At 47.8% G+C, this 14,546-nt stretch overlaps 3 protein-coding genes and 1 long non-coding RNA gene across 8 annotated transcripts in view; 1 reads left to right on the top strand and 3 right to left on the bottom strand.

Annotated features, from left to right (window-relative positions):
- Window positions 1–156: 156 nt before the first annotated feature.
- mrps12 (mitochondrial ribosomal protein S12) lies at window positions 157–1,836 on the bottom strand. The gene is made up of 3 exons (XM_041044818.1): window positions 1,666–1,836; window positions 1,164–1,214; window positions 157–619 (listed from the first exon to the last, which is right to left on the bottom strand). Exons 2-3 carry the CDS (start codon window positions 1,210–1,212, stop codon window positions 237–239), a joined length of 432 nt encoding a protein of 143 aa, XP_040900752.1. The 5' UTR covers window positions 1,213–1,214; window positions 1,666–1,836; the 3' UTR covers window positions 157–236.
- Window positions 1,837–2,703: 867 nt separating this feature from the next.
- Window positions 2,704–6,342, top strand: zgc:153896 (uncharacterized protein LOC569930 homolog). The gene is made up of 5 exons (XM_041044927.1): window positions 2,704–3,089; window positions 4,207–4,352; window positions 4,821–5,444; window positions 5,784–6,006; window positions 6,163–6,342. The coding sequence occupies exons 1-5, from the start codon at window positions 2,843–2,845 to the stop codon at window positions 6,231–6,233; spliced, it is 1,311 nt and encodes a 436-aa protein (XP_040900861.1). The 5' UTR covers window positions 2,704–2,842; the 3' UTR covers window positions 6,234–6,342.
- A 195-nt stretch (window positions 6,343–6,537) lies between these two features.
- Window positions 6,538–14,546, bottom strand: part of LOC121186238 (sodium bicarbonate cotransporter 3-like) — a 36,536-nt gene continuing 28,527 nt past the window's right edge. For 2 of the 5 annotated variants that reach the window (XM_041044923.1, XM_041044926.1), the window contains exons 15-26: window positions 11,590–11,835; window positions 10,964–11,069; window positions 10,376–10,537; window positions 9,998–10,111; window positions 9,317–9,478; window positions 8,973–9,224; window positions 8,728–8,796; window positions 8,452–8,625; window positions 8,234–8,365; window positions 8,045–8,136; window positions 7,838–7,945; window positions 6,538–7,358 (exon numbers count right to left, since the gene is read on the bottom strand). In XM_041044923.1, the coding sequence (XP_040900857.1) occupies window positions 7,277–7,358; window positions 7,838–7,945; window positions 8,045–8,136; window positions 8,234–8,365; window positions 8,452–8,625; window positions 8,728–8,796; window positions 8,973–9,224; window positions 9,317–9,478; window positions 9,998–10,111; window positions 10,376–10,537; window positions 10,964–11,069; window positions 11,590–11,835 (1,699 nt within the window). In that variant the 3' untranslated portion in view covers window positions 6,538–7,276. The remainder of the gene's footprint in view (window positions 7,359–7,837; window positions 7,946–8,044; window positions 8,137–8,233; window positions 8,366–8,451; window positions 8,626–8,727; window positions 8,797–8,972; window positions 9,225–9,316; window positions 9,479–9,997; window positions 10,112–10,375; window positions 10,538–10,963; window positions 11,070–11,589; window positions 11,836–14,546) is intronic. The other 3 variants (XM_041044922.1, XM_041044925.1, XM_041044924.1) reach the window with 3 other exon arrangements.
- The window catches only part of LOC121186241, a 2,261-nt gene continuing 1,959 nt past the window's right edge, over window positions 14,245–14,546 (bottom strand). Inside the window, exon 3 of the long non-coding RNA XR_005894422.1 lies at window positions 14,245–14,423. This is a non-coding gene — a long non-coding RNA (uncharacterized LOC121186241). The remainder of the gene's footprint in view (window positions 14,424–14,546) is intronic.

Here is a 14,546-nt window from a genome sequence, read left to right as displayed (position 1 = left end):
CGTTGGAAAATATGGCACATTAATAATATAACAGTATATCATGTAAATTAGGCTTTGGTTGATATGAAGTGTCGGTATGTGTGTGTTTCCATAGCAACACACTGCAGGTCGGTATAACTGCCTGACGACATGAACACATCTTCACCAGCATCACTGTGGAATTAGGAGAACACACATTTATTACACAGCTGTGACACTGACAAACATTTCAATCGCACCAGCGTCCATCTCTCATTCTACTGTTTCTTCTTCACCACGTGGGCACAGTCATATTTGCCTCTGACCACGGTGAGTTTGACTCCGGGCAGGTCCTGCGTCCTCCCGCCCTGCACCAGCACCACGTTGTGCTCCTGCAGGTTGTGTCCCTCCCCGGGGATGAACACCACCGCCTCCTTCCCGTTCGACAGCCGCACCCGAGCACACTTTCTGTTCGCAGAGTTGGGCTTCTTGGGCTTTCGAATGATGGTCTTCAGGATCACCGCTTTCAGCTGCGGGCGGCCGAATGTGGCGCCAACAGGTTTAGGAGGCGGTTTGGGCTTCCCCTGCCGGTGCATCTGGTTGAGGGTGGCCATTGTCCTAGAGAGGAGGGGACCTGTCCAGGCAGAGGCATGCTGGGAGGCTGCAGAGAGGAAAAAGTCATTTTACATGTAAATTTAAAAAAAAAAATACGAAAGAAAATAAATCAGATTCATTGTTTGAAACCACAGATCATGAGAAAGTATGGAGGAGCAACAGGCGACGATGGGACAGAGGCAACTTTCAGAGACCTTTACTTCAATCAGACCCTGTTTTATGACCACGCTCAGTCCCGTTATAGAGACGTCTCCATGTTCTCTGATCTCTTAATACAAACTCAACACTGTTGCTCAACTGATACATGAAGTTTTTAGGACAAAACCAATACTGATATTTAAGACTTAAAACAAATCCGATAATAATCTATGACACAAACACAACTGAAAAACATCACTGCTGATGGACAAACTCTAACGTGGTGACAGTGTGAGAAAATATCTTTGGCTGAGCTGAGCCAATTTATCAAAACAAAAAAAAATCAATAAAAATCAAACATGTCCATTTTGCTGTGGTTAGACATCCAAGTACAGTGCGGTGAACTGTGCACCTGAGGTAGACTCTGACAGTGCACAGGTGTGGACACTTACCTTGACACAGTGCTGTCAGCATCGGCCTCAGGCTCCATAATGCAGACATTCCTGAAACAGACCAGAGGAGATGAATCTAACGTAGCTCAGCTCATCCTCACCACGAGACAAACAACCGAGCGCTTCTGTACACGTGTGTGAGAACAATCGAATCATAAAACTGTTGAACCGTTTTCAGAAATGGACAACAAGCCAGTGACTCCTGAGCCAACTGTACCTGATTACTCATGTGTGACTTCCTGAAGGACAGGGAACTCTAAAATGCCAGATTTTGTAAATGGAGTCTGGCGCTCCGTCTGTTGCACCTTTAAGAACGGAGCCTAACGATGAACCTGTGAGTTGCTGTTTATCTGCAGCTCGTATGAGAATTACCGAACAGTTACAAGAACACATTGGTCTACGTGCTAATGCTAACTTGTGCTTGTACGTCCATGTAGCCTGGCTAACGGTGAGCTAACGGACAGGACACCGCTCAGAGGTTATGTGTGTTTTATGCACAGACCTGCTCAGAGTCCCGGACTCACACCGTCAGAGTATCAGAGAAAATCCGGGCAGAGAAAACGGAGCTTTTACACACAGCGTCTGAAACGGTTTACCGCATTTTAATCAAAAATCAAACCAGAACTTCACAGATTAGCGTGAACGACACGAACTCCCCGGTCACCCGGAAGTTATCCCGTTGGTACGTAGGTGCTTCCGGATTGCGTCTCTCACCAAAATAAAAGACGTGCAATGACTGAAAAGGAAACCAGCACATTTTGAAAGCAGATTGTGAATCAAACACTTTTTTATAGTTTGACCTGAAAATCAAAACATCAACGATCTGTTATGTTACCACCAGATAAACCAGCAGGGTAAAGTCACAGGTAGAAACATGGCAGAGTTTTTGTTCTTTAATTCAAAGTGAGAACTAAAAAAATAAAACATTTAAGAGACACCGTTTGAACCTGTGACATAAAAAAAACTCTTTAAGTCTTTTTTCTAGGTTTTCTCTCAGTTGTGTTTTACCTCAGCCCCGTTATGAGAACTGCTGTGTCCTTGAGTTAAACATGTGTTGATGACATGTGGTTGAAAGTCCTTGAAACCTTGGACCTTGAGCTCAGACCTGTTCCAGTACCATCCATTCCAGTGGACCAAACCTTTTTGGCCTCATACAAAAAAAACAGCAGGTTTTTTTTTTCCATGTTCGGTGTCTATGAGCTGTCAACAGTTCTACGAAAGAGACATTTCACCTCTGAACTTCTCACCTGGTTTCAGTTCAATATCACAATAAAAAAAAAATCAAAGATCAGAGAAAAGTCTAAAAACTGAAGCCAACCTGGATCAGTCAACCTGGTCATTGTTTCTTCTTCTGTCCTCCCCATGAATCATCTTACCCCAGTTATCTATAGGTCATTTACTTAAGTAAAACATGTGGATACTTCCTGCTTGTTCGCTGCTGTCACGTTGACAAAGTTCTGGCCTTGTGGGCAGCGAGCAGCCGAGGCCACAGATTACTGATGCTGATGGGCGAAATCAGGCCTGATAAGAATCCATTAGAGCTCTGCTTCCCGTCGAAGGTCTAGTTCTTCTTCAGCAGATCTCTATCAGAGAACCACAGTTACACATTAACCTGGCAGGGAGCGACAGGTGTGCAGCTCAGGTGAAGCCTTGCTGAGCTGCAGTCAGTCGGTGTGAGGATGAAGATGAGGCTGGAACTCCTCCTGGTCGTCACAGCGCTGATCTGTGCTGCCGGCAAGCCGCTGAGCAAGGCAGCGGCCAGGAACAAGCTGCTGCTGATCTCCTTCGACGGCTTCAGGTGGGACTACGACCAGGATGTGGACACGCCCAACCTGGACCAGCTGGCTGTGGACGGGGTGAAGGCCAAATACATCACCCCCCCGATGCTGACCATGACCTCCCCGTCCCACTTCACCACCATCACAGGTAACACTGAACTGCTACTACTACTACTACTACTAATAATAATAATAATAACAATAATAACAACAATAATAATAATAACAATAATAAAGCTGCACCTGCTGCACTTGCACCACATTACACTCTACAAAATAAAATCACGATTATTACTGGAGTAACAGTAACATTATCAGTACAGGTACTACAACTGATGGAAAAATATTCAGATCTTTTATTTTAGTAAAAGTATTTATACCACAGAAAAAATACTGTTACAAGTAAAAATATTCAATGCTGTGATAAATCATTGGATAATCAGTGGAGCTGGATGTGTGAGACTGAAACTCATGTTTTCATTATGAAGCTTGAGCTGTGAAATATTTGGTGTTTTTACATGAAAATGACAGGATGATTGAAACTAACTGTTTCATCTTTATTTGTATTTATTGTTGGGAATTTAATTATGACAAAGTGTCATATTTTATAAACACTTCATTTGTTTTCTATGAAAAACCTCAGTTATAAAATACAGAAAACCGTGATCTTACACTGTGAACTGAATATTCACTGTGCAGCAACAGTGATGTGTGATGATGTGTGTTGCACGTTATGCTGCAGGATCGTTCATAGATATTAGAAATGATTAACTTCACACTGAACATTAACCCTCACAGGAGGAGACAGTAAAAATAAAACTAACAATTGCTCTCAGTACAAAGTACGTCCTCAGTCAGGGAACCGGACTCACGTCCCTGTGACTGTAAAGCACTTTATGTTCTGTAGTTATAATAATGTTCATATCAGATCCTGCACAGTAACTTCTGTCTTCGATTTGGAGACACATGGATTTTACAGATGAATCAAAGCAGATTCCTGCAGAGAGGTGAAGTTTTTCCAGTTCAGTGTCTTCATTAGACCAATATAAAATCAGGTTTAAAGATGAGAAAAACGGAATCAGACGAACATTAAAAATACTGAAATCATAAAAAAAGCAGGTTAATAATCAGTGACACACGAAGAGCACATCAGCTTCTGCTTCCTGTTGCTGTCACTGTTTAATGCTGCAGATCTGTTGATTTTCAGCAGGCGTCACTTCAGAGCTTCACAGTCTTACTTTGAAATGCTGTTTCCTGTGCGTTAGGCAGGTGGGTGGAGGATCACGAGGTCGTCCACAACATGATGTTTGACACCAAGACCAACCTAAAAATTCCTCACAAACTGGCTCTGACCCGATCAGAGTGGTGGGACAACGGAGTCCTGCCGCTATGGATCACAGCTCAGAACCAGGTGAGTCATCAGGATCAGGATCAGGATCAGGATCAGGATGACACGTCAGCTTCCTGCCTCAAAGAAACGTTTGTCAGTTTCAGCAAAAACTGCTGAAGTTTGAAAAGTAAAAGTCCTCAAGTGCTCCCTGTCAGTGTTTCACTGCTACATCTGATCTGGATCAGTGTCGCTGCTGCCTCCAGTTTCTGTCAGACCATCATCTGTCATCCATCCTCCATCCTTCACTTCTTCCTTCAGTTTGTCAGAAACAGTCATTTGAGTTTTTAATTTACAGGAAGTTTAGAAGTAACTGCAGCTTTCAGACAAATGTAGTGGAGTCATAAGTACAGTACTTAGAAGCACTGGGATTTTACTTCTGGAACTGGAAGGTAGAACTGGAAGTTTTAGTTTCAGGTTGGCTCTATAAATCCCAGCGACAGAGTCAGAACCAAACTGATCTTCTGTGCTTTGTGTTTCTTGTTGTGTCAGGGTCTGAAGACCGCCTCCTTTTACTACCCGGGAGGTGGCGCCAACTACAGCGGTCAGGCGGTGAACCGAGTGCTGGTGGAGGCACCAGGCCACCCAGATGACAACGAGACCGAGTGGCAGCAGAACATTGACACGGTGATGAGCTGGTTCTCTGAGGAAGACTTCCACCTGGTGACGCTGTACTACGGCGAGCCTGACAACGTGGGCCACGCCAAGGGCCCGGATCACCCGGACAGGAAGAAGATCATCCAGCAGATCGACCGCACCATCGGCTACCTGAGGGAGGCCATTGATCGGCATCACCTGACCGACAGCCTGAATGTCATCATCACCTCCGACCATGGCATGACCACCATCAAGAAGCGGCCGCAGGTGGATGAGATCATCCTCAATAAATACCTGAATTTACTCAAACTCGCCAGCTTTGAGATCCTTGACTACGGCGGGTTTGGCATCCTAACGCCACGGCCAGGGAAGGAGCAGGAGGTTTTTGATGCTCTGTCCAACGCACCCAATCTGACGGTCTACAAGAAAGACCAGATCCCAGAGAGCTTCCATCTTGGCAAAAGTCAGCGGTTGCCTCCCATCGTGGTTGTCGCAGATCTGGGATTCAACCTGAACTCCGTGAGTTTTCCACAGACCCTCAGATCACGTCCTACTGTTTGCTGTCAGCGTTTCTCCTTTAGAGAACATGTCTGGGACAACACACACAACGACCGCCCCAGACTGGACTCAAGCCTCTGATCGATGAGCCCTGAGCCGCCATGACCCTCCATCAGAAACAAAAACTGCAGCTCATGTGTTGTTGTTGTTACACCTGCTCCCTGACATTTAACAGACAACTGAATACAAAACACGTTTGCTTAATGGTTTTTATTCCTAAGTTTGTGAGTAAAAACAAATATGACGAGAGGGAGCAGCAGCTCAGACATCTGACATCTTCATCTCTTTGTTTCCCGCCAGAGATTCATCGTGTACGTCAACAAAGGAGACCACGGCTTCCATAACGGAGAGATGGACATGAAGACCATCTTCAGGGCCTTCGGACCCGACTTCAAGAGCAACTTCCTGTCCGAGCCGTTCGACAGCATCCACATCTACCCTCTGATGTGTAAACTGCTGCAGGTCCAACCAGCGCCGCACAACGGATCGCTGACGGTGACCGAGAAGATGCTGCTGCACAGCGGTGAGGAAAAGTCTGACTTTATTAAATCAGATTTTATAAACTCTTTGTCTGTGAAGATTCTCAGTGATCCAGGCCGAGGTGTTTCCAAAGGCTATACGAACACTATTCATCAGAGTCCTTCCTGTGTTGTATTGCTAACAGTGAACTGTTTTTCAGGTGGATCACAGAAAACTCCAGTGTCTGCTGCTCTGCTGCTGCTCATGCTGCTCGTGCTCTCTGTGCTGTAACAGATCCAGGATCAGCTTCAGCCCATCTCAAACGTGGTTTCTTAGGTTTTAATCTTGTGGACCATCGCTGTGTTCTGACTTCAGAACAGGATATGTAGCTGAATTCTTGTTGGTAATATTTATAGCCAGTACTAACTTATGATCGTACCTGTCGTTTTCTGGCTTTCACTGATGCTGATGCATCTGATGAGGATCAGCTGTTAGTTTTGTTCAGATTTCTGAAATAAATTCGAAGACTTTCATTTGCGTGGTTTTTCATTTTGTAGATAAAATCAATCAAACAAACATGGATGTACAGACCACTGTCACTGACCTGAGGTCAGAGGTCACTGGTCATCAAAGCGTCAGACAGATTCTGATTGTCGTCACCAAACTGATTTTATTAAAGCTTTACGAAGGAACTATGACAGCGACTGTGACGTCATTCAGTCGCCACTGTAGGCAACAAGGTGAGGTACAACAATGATCACGCACACATACACACTCCCACACACACATACATAAAAAATACACACTCACTGACACACATACAACTTAAATCAGCATGATGATTAAATAAAAACTCCGTCCTGCGTTGGACCTGTGGGAGGTGAAGAGCCTCGTCTGCTTCGTGAAAGCAGGAACAGAAAAACCATAAAATTAAGCTTCAGGTGTTTTTCAGATCATCAGTCTGGAAAAATCAGGCGTCCGTTGAGTCCGTGTTTCAGTCCGATGCTTCAGCAGCCAATCACAGAGCAGCAGCGGGCCGCCCAAATAAAAACCAACCAAAGAAACCTGAGGAAGCTGCTTCCTTGAGTGGCGGCCATATTTGCTCCCAGTGGTGGAGTCTCCGTGTTTCACCATAAAACGATGAGAAAATAAAACGTTCACCTTCGTCCGAGAAAACGCAGGATGAGAAGTACGGCACGACGAGGTGAATCCTGATTGGTCCAATGACCTTTCACCTCGGTTTAAAAACGACACAGGGCTACAGGGTCCCATCAGTAACAGCAGCCCTCCTTGTCCCCCAGCAGCCCCCCCTGGTGGCAGAGAGCAGCAGTGGATCATAGCGACGTCTCGGCGTCCACGACTCTCCGACCGTCCTCGTTCTCCACGTTTATCTGAATGCTCGGCAGCTTCTCCAGGCTGGAAAACCACAACATCACCATCATTAGGCGTCAGCAGGGTGAGACTGGCCTTCAACAGTTATGAGTTTATTGATCAGTCTGTGAAATATTGTTAAATCCCACGACAACTGTGGCAAACATCTACTAATCCCCCGGCAACTTTAACACCATGAGGTGATGTATTACCAACCACCCAAACTTTAACCCCACCCACCGAACATACGAACCAAATCAAACACCTCCATCCCCTCTCCCAACCACCTGACACACCTCATCACTAACCGACGCTTAGAGACCATTAATACCCTAGCAACCACCTAGCAATTACCTTTGACAACCTAGCAACCATGTAGCAATGTATGACTGACCATATCAAACACCTTGGCAACCACTAATCTCATAGCAACCACCTCCAAGACCAGTGGAATCCATTACAAAGGACGACAGACAACGTTCAGCGATATGTCGATAACATCGCAGATGGTTTCAGGCTTTTACCTGCTGCAGCGTTTCAGAGCTTTGCTGCTGTCAGAGTTCATGGAAACTGATTTCCAAATGCCGCTTTTGGCCATTTCATCGGAGATGTTCACCTCTGATGGGTCCACGCTGCTCGAAACAAACACACACAGACACACACACACACGTTAGTCTCTGCAGCAGTGGCTCGGCGCTCACTGGTCTCCGTCCGTCCGGTTGCTGACTCACCATCCTTTCAGGTTTTTGATCGGGAACTTGATGATGTTTCCTCTGTCGTACGGCGGATCGTCCTCTGCCTCCTCCAGAATCCGCTGAGCATCCTGGGAAAAACAAACAGACAAACACACGAACACAGCAGAGCCAGTGAGGAGACTGAAGCAGAGTCAGTTTGTCCAGTGTCCAGTTTTAGCGTCTCACCTCCTTCTCCTTCTTCTTCTTGTCGTCGTCCTTCTTCTTCTTGCTCTCTGGGATCAGGTCGTCCAGCCAGCTCAGCTCTCTCTTGGTGAAGCAGAAATCCAGAAGCTTCCTGATGAACACCAGAGCCAGAACCTGCGGAGGACAGCAAGAAGACACAAGTTATCGTGTTCACTTGTTATGATCAAACATGTTGCCGGTCGTGTCTCCGTTTGTCTCACCATCATGGGAAAGATGACGGCGGCGGCTGAGGCCTTGATGACCCAGAGGACGATGAGGCAGGACAGCTGCACCACAGTGAAGGCGTGGACCTTCCACAGTGGGACGTAGCGCAGGTAGATCAGGTCCGGCTGGTGTTTGGCCGGCATGCCGAACAGTTTGATCCTGTCGAACAGCTGCAGACGGACAGAAAAACGGACGGAGGGACAAGAGATTAAAGACACTAAAACACAGTGATGGAGTTGCCGCTGGACAAATGGACACACGCCGAAACACACCTGAATGCCTTTGAGCGAGGACGCTCCCATGTAGAGAAAGACTCCGTACAGGACAGGCATCGGGATGAACTGAGGGACAGAAGGAAAAGTTCAACTCAAGCACAGAAAGTCTCCAGACTGAAGACGGAGAAGAAGCGAGAGGTGAGTGATCCTACTGGATGAGGAGCTGAAAGGAGTGAGTGAGTGAGTGAGTGAGTGAGTGAGTGAGTGAGTGAGTGAGTGAGTGAGTGAGTGAGTGAGCTCACCTTGAGGGCGGAGGTCATGAAGACGGAGCAGCCCATCAGGACGAAGATCATGAAGCCGGTGACTCTCTGCTCTCTGATGCCCAGGAACTTGGGCTGCTCGCCAGGCGCAGCGCACTCCGACTCCAGCTTCAGACTGTTGACGTGGGAGATGGAGAGCACGGTCGCCGCCACGAACCACGGCAGACCCATGATGGAGCACACGCCCAGCATCACCGCCACCACCAGCAGGTCCAGGTGGTAGCCACAACCTTTCTGCAACCAAAGCACGCACAGGGAGGGGGGGGGGGTTATCGCCCGACTGCTCTGTCAGACACCCACCTGTCAGGTCAGTCAGTCGTCCCCACCTTCAGTTTGTTCTCCTTCCTGTTGATGATGACGGCGGTGATCTGTTGGTCCATGAAGATGAGGATGGTGCAGAGCAGCGCGGGCACGGCGGCGGCCAGCAGTGTCCACCAGGGGTTTGGTCCCAGCGGGGAGATCAGCCACCCTCGAGTGTTGGACGTGGGCTGAAGGGACAGAGACAGACAGCAGAGTTCAAACTATCCAAACCCACAGATGCTTCTGGGCTTTCTGAGACTGGATCCACTGAGTCTGAGGATCAATCAGTCAGACAGAAATCTAAGCACGAACTTTTATGATGATCCAAGAATCATTTTTGTCATTTTACCAGCAAAACTGTCAAATATTGGTTTCTCTCTTCGTGCTTTTCTTTGAAATTAAAATAAACCTTGAACTTTTTTAAATCTCATTCCTCAGTGAACAGACGGGTCTAACTCTGCAGACAGAGCAGAGCTGCATGATTCTGAGTGTGTCTGTGGAGGTAGGATCTCACAAATCAGTGGCTTTGATAACAAAAACAGCCTCAGCCTTCAGCCCTGCAGCCACAGAAAACACTGACCTGGAAAACCTCTGTACACAGTTATGTCATGTGGCGTTTGCCCTGTAACACAGATAAAACAGGAGACAGGCAGCGTCCTGTGACCTGTTACCACACTGAGCTAACAGCCGCTGCAGTCAGCTGTTACCTCGAAGCGGTCGGGTACGTTGAGTTTGGGTGAAGGAACTCCCACCAGATAATCCACCAGAACCATGATCATGATGGTCAAGAAGACGGCGAAGTCACTGATGGTCGATCGAACCTGAACATACAAAACATTCGAATCAGCGTTTTCTCTACGCTCATGTTTCCTTCGCCCAATAAAACGTGATCGTTTCCAACCAATCCGTCCGTTTCCTCTAAGTTTCTGGAACAACCTGATACAGAAACGTCTGTCGGGGTGTCCTCACTTCACCTTTACAGCCTAAAACTACGAGTAAATGAAAGCAGCAGCGACGGCTGAAGCTGTGTTTCCATCAGCTGTTCAGTGTGTGTGTGTGTGTGAAGGACGGACAGATGAACAGACCTTAGTCGGGAAGTATCTCTTGGTCTTGAACTGTTTGAGGAAGGAGGAGAGGAAGAAGGTGGTGAAGAAGAGGATGACGGACCAGAAGAGGACGTCTGGGACGTAGGGGCCGTCGTGGCTGCAAGCGGAGCCGACGAACTCCCCGTGTAAATGATGACAGTCCTGGAGACAGACGGACAGAGACGGCTCGGTCAGAGCTCAGCGATGAGCTGCACTTCCTGTAACGTCCACCAGCTGCTGCTGTGACCAAACTCTGCCGTCAGCAGGTTCACTGAGCTGCTGTTCACGTCCACCCCAGGGTTTATATTGATTTTTAATTAAGGTGAAATTAAAGCATAAATAAAGGAATGTTTCATTTGATTGACAGGTGTCAGTCATTAGTGGGGGTTGCAGACCTTCACTTCTACACTGTCTTTGCTGAGACCAGGATTTTCTGTCCTCAGTGACGGACGAAGACAGAGACAAACTCAGAGCATTGAAAACCTCTGTGATGTCACATCATCTTTTCCACAGTTAACAGGTCTGTATTCTGTATTCAGGTCAGGGTTAGGGTGTGTGTGTGTGTGTGTGTGTGTGTGTGTGTCAGACCTTCACACTCAGCTGCTCCCACTCGATGCTTTCTGAGGTTAAGTTTCTGTTGCTCCAGATCTGCTGGACTTCAGCGGAGGCGTTGGCCGGTGGAGAACAGCGACACCTGCGACAGAGACAGACAGGTGAGTCAGGATCACATTAGAAAGAGAGTAAAAGTTTTTACTTTGGGTTGAGAGACGGGAAAATATTTGTTTTAAGCTCAAAACCATCACGCTCTGAATCAGGACCTGCAACAACAAAACACTGTCACACATGACAACGTACCAATCGTCTGTCAGGATTATTATTATTACTAACGAGGACACAGACGCAGCTGTTATCTTTTGTCATTTTTAATGAAAATGCTGTAAATAATTCGCTGATTCTGAGTAGTAGCAGATTAATTTCCTGTTGACTGAATAATAAACTTGTTGCTCTGTACAGGAAACTAGCTGAGTTTACCTGAGAGCTGTCTTTTCTCCACCACCCTGTCATTTGATCCGTTCTGGTTTCGGTGTGATCTCTTTGTGGTTACGTACCAGTAAAAATCTGAGCTTTAACTTCTTCTAAATAACTTTAGTTCAAATACAAAACTTGACTAAAAGGTAAAAAGCTCTGAGGCCTGTAACACGGCTCTGCCTTACGTGTAGAAGGTGAGGTTGTCCAGCGGGTTGTTCATGTTGATGGGGTACAGCTCCCCGAGGTGGACCAGCTTCTCCAGAGCCTCGTAGATGAAGATGATGCAGATGAGAGCAGCGAACGCCTCCTCGGTGAAGCGCGTGATGTAGCAGACCAGAGAGCTGGCGTCAGTGGCGACCAGCAGCAGGCACAGGAAGGCCGTCCAGAGTCCGATACTGGTCCTCAGAGACAGGTAGGACAGACCGTAGTCACTGAAGACGGACAGAAGGGGGACAACCAGAGAAGAGAAGAAGGGTTATATCAGTGTAATTTAAAGGACGGTAACAATATGTTTTATCTCATTAGCTACAAACACAATCACATGATACTCTTCCAGTCACCTGTTAGCTCTGAGTTTGATGGAAGCTGCTGTTTTTAGTTCCTCTGAATAAAAATCCACCTGCAGAAGGTGAAACGATGACCTAACGGTCACATGATGAACACAGATTTGTTTTTTGTTTTGGACTTAGGACCTGGCTGCTGAACAGAAACACGCCACGTACAGCTGTTTCAGGAAATTATTAAAACCTGTTTCTAAAGACTGTGGACAGTGGACAGATCCTTTAATGTCTGACTTCTGGGTGTGACTCTCTGATTGCAGAGCTCATTGGCAGCCAGTCTCCAATCAGCTTTGGCTCGTCACTCCTAAAACGAAGCCATGTCTAGATGAACCCTCTCATCACAGATTACACACAACACGTCTATGAACTATGAGAAGTTCCACCAAACAGTCACTATCACTGCTAAACCCCTCAGGTAAAGACGTCACCTGACCTCTCAGACTCGTCTCTGAACCCCTCAGCACGTCCTGACTCGTCGTGTCCTCAGGGAGCAGAGGCTTTAAAGGCCATGCATTCAACCCAGAATCACTCAATGCACACAAATACATGCAGTATGTACAGAGAGTGACTGGGAGTCTGTTAGCTCCCTGCAAGCTGCAGATAAGAAGTCCCGACCCCTGAGATAACCAATCAGTGAGCAGGTTGATGCTGCATCAATCAGTAACCAGAGAACACACATTCAGTCGACCTGTGGTTCAGATGACTCAGGTTTGCTGAACCTGACCAGTCATGATGCAAGCAACTAAAATTTGAGTGACATGAACATTAATGAGCTCGTTAACTTAAGCAGGTCTGTACAGAATCTGTGCATCAGGGTAAAACACACAGGAGACCAGTGATGCAGACAGCAGACAGACAGACAGACAGACAGACAGTCAGACAGACACTCAGACAGACAGACAGACAGTCAGACAGACAGACAGCAGCTGCTCAACACAGTGAACAGAGTGGAGCTGAGGAGTGGAGGAGCGGAGGAGTGGAGGAGCTGAAGAGCTGACGAGTGGAGGAGCTGAGGAGCTGAGGAGCTGAGGAGTGGAGGAGCTGAGGAGCTGACGAGTGGAGGAGCTGAGGAGCGGAGGAGTGGAGGAGCTGAGGAGCTGACGAGTGGAGGAGCTGAGGAGCTGACGAGTGGAGGAGCTGAGGAGCGGAGGAGTGGAGGAGCTGGTGGAGGCCAAACACACACATCATGTTTCTGAGTGCGACACTGGACAGGCTGTATGCTGATGCAGCTCATTATCAGTGACCCCAGGTATCACTGATGCAGAGTCAGCACTGACTGTGTTGACCCTGTCACAGTCAACACTGACTCAGGAGAGGACATCGACCACAGAGCGTGTGTGTCTATAAGAAGCAGCTCGTCCTGTCTCGTCGTGCAGCTCTGACTCTGCAGGCACGATGTCTCTGCGTCTCGCCCCCCTGCTGCTGTTGGTCCTGGCCTGCCTGGCCCGGCTCGGCTCGGCTCAGCCCGTCGACGGGAGGGCCGAGGTGAAGAAGGTCCAGGCCGCTCTGGAGGAGCTGAGGGTCGAGAGACAAGGTGAGACTACGTGTCCTTCCATCAGTGGCTCAGATGCATCTTCATTCTACGTCCACAGACGTCTTGTCCCTTCAGAGATATTTTCTAACACAGTTCATCTTTAGCTCTGATGATTCACTTTGCTTTTAATGCTGCTTCTCACTTCACATGAACAGCGATGAGTGAGCGTCTGGCAGCGACTGAGAGGGAACTGAAAAGAATCCAAGGTGAGAGAGGTCAGAGGTTAAACCCAGGATTCATGAGAACCATTTAAATAATGAATGAAGTGTGTGTGACGGAGAGTGAAGCAGCTGGGATCAGAGCAGCTCTGACTCCTGCTGTGGACGCTCAGCACTCACTGCGACAGATGACTGGAGGATTTTCTTTTGCACAGAAACACCTAAAGTTGCATTCGCTGCCTCGCTGGGAGTTAACGGCCTCATGAAGACGACGGACGGCAACAAAAGGCTCATTTACAAGGACGTCCTGACCAACGTGGGCGGGGCTTACAACAGTTCAACAGGTAAGATACAACAGTCAAATTCAAAAGGAAATGAAACTCGGAGTAAAGCTCATTTCCGTCCAGTCCTCGTCCTGTTCGAGTCCACGAAGGATCAGAGATCACTTGACACCGTGTCTTTGTCTTCAGCTGCGTGTCTAAATTGTCCTCCCCGCCCTTCATTTTCCCTCCAGGTGAATTCACCGCACCGATTCGTGGAGTCTACTACGTTCGCTTCACAGCTAACGGTCCCACCAACTTCCCCATGAGCGCCGTGCTCTACAAAAACGAGGTCGAGATCCAGCTGATCGCCCACGAGCAGCCGTCTGGCGAGGGCAGCGACACGGCGTCCAACGGCGCCGCCCTGCTGCTGGAGCGGGGCGACAAGCTGAAGATGGTGCTGTGGGACAACACTCAGATCTGGGACAACAGCAACCACCACAGCACCTTCAGCGGCTTCCTGCTTTTCCCCATGTGAGCACGTGGTTCATGCTGTTATTGCTACTTCCTCCATCATAACCAACAACAATCGAGCGGTACAGACAGTGGATGGATGGATGGATGGATAGA

The sequence above is a fragment of the Toxotes jaculatrix genome, chromosome 8 (genome assembly GCF_017976425.1).
Source record: "Toxotes jaculatrix isolate fToxJac2 chromosome 8, fToxJac2.pri, whole genome shotgun sequence".
Taxonomy (NCBI): domain Eukaryota; kingdom Metazoa; phylum Chordata; class Actinopteri; family Toxotidae; genus Toxotes; species Toxotes jaculatrix.
The sequence above is the reverse complement of the archived record's forward strand: the minus strand, read 5'-3'. Positions and strand labels throughout refer to the sequence as shown.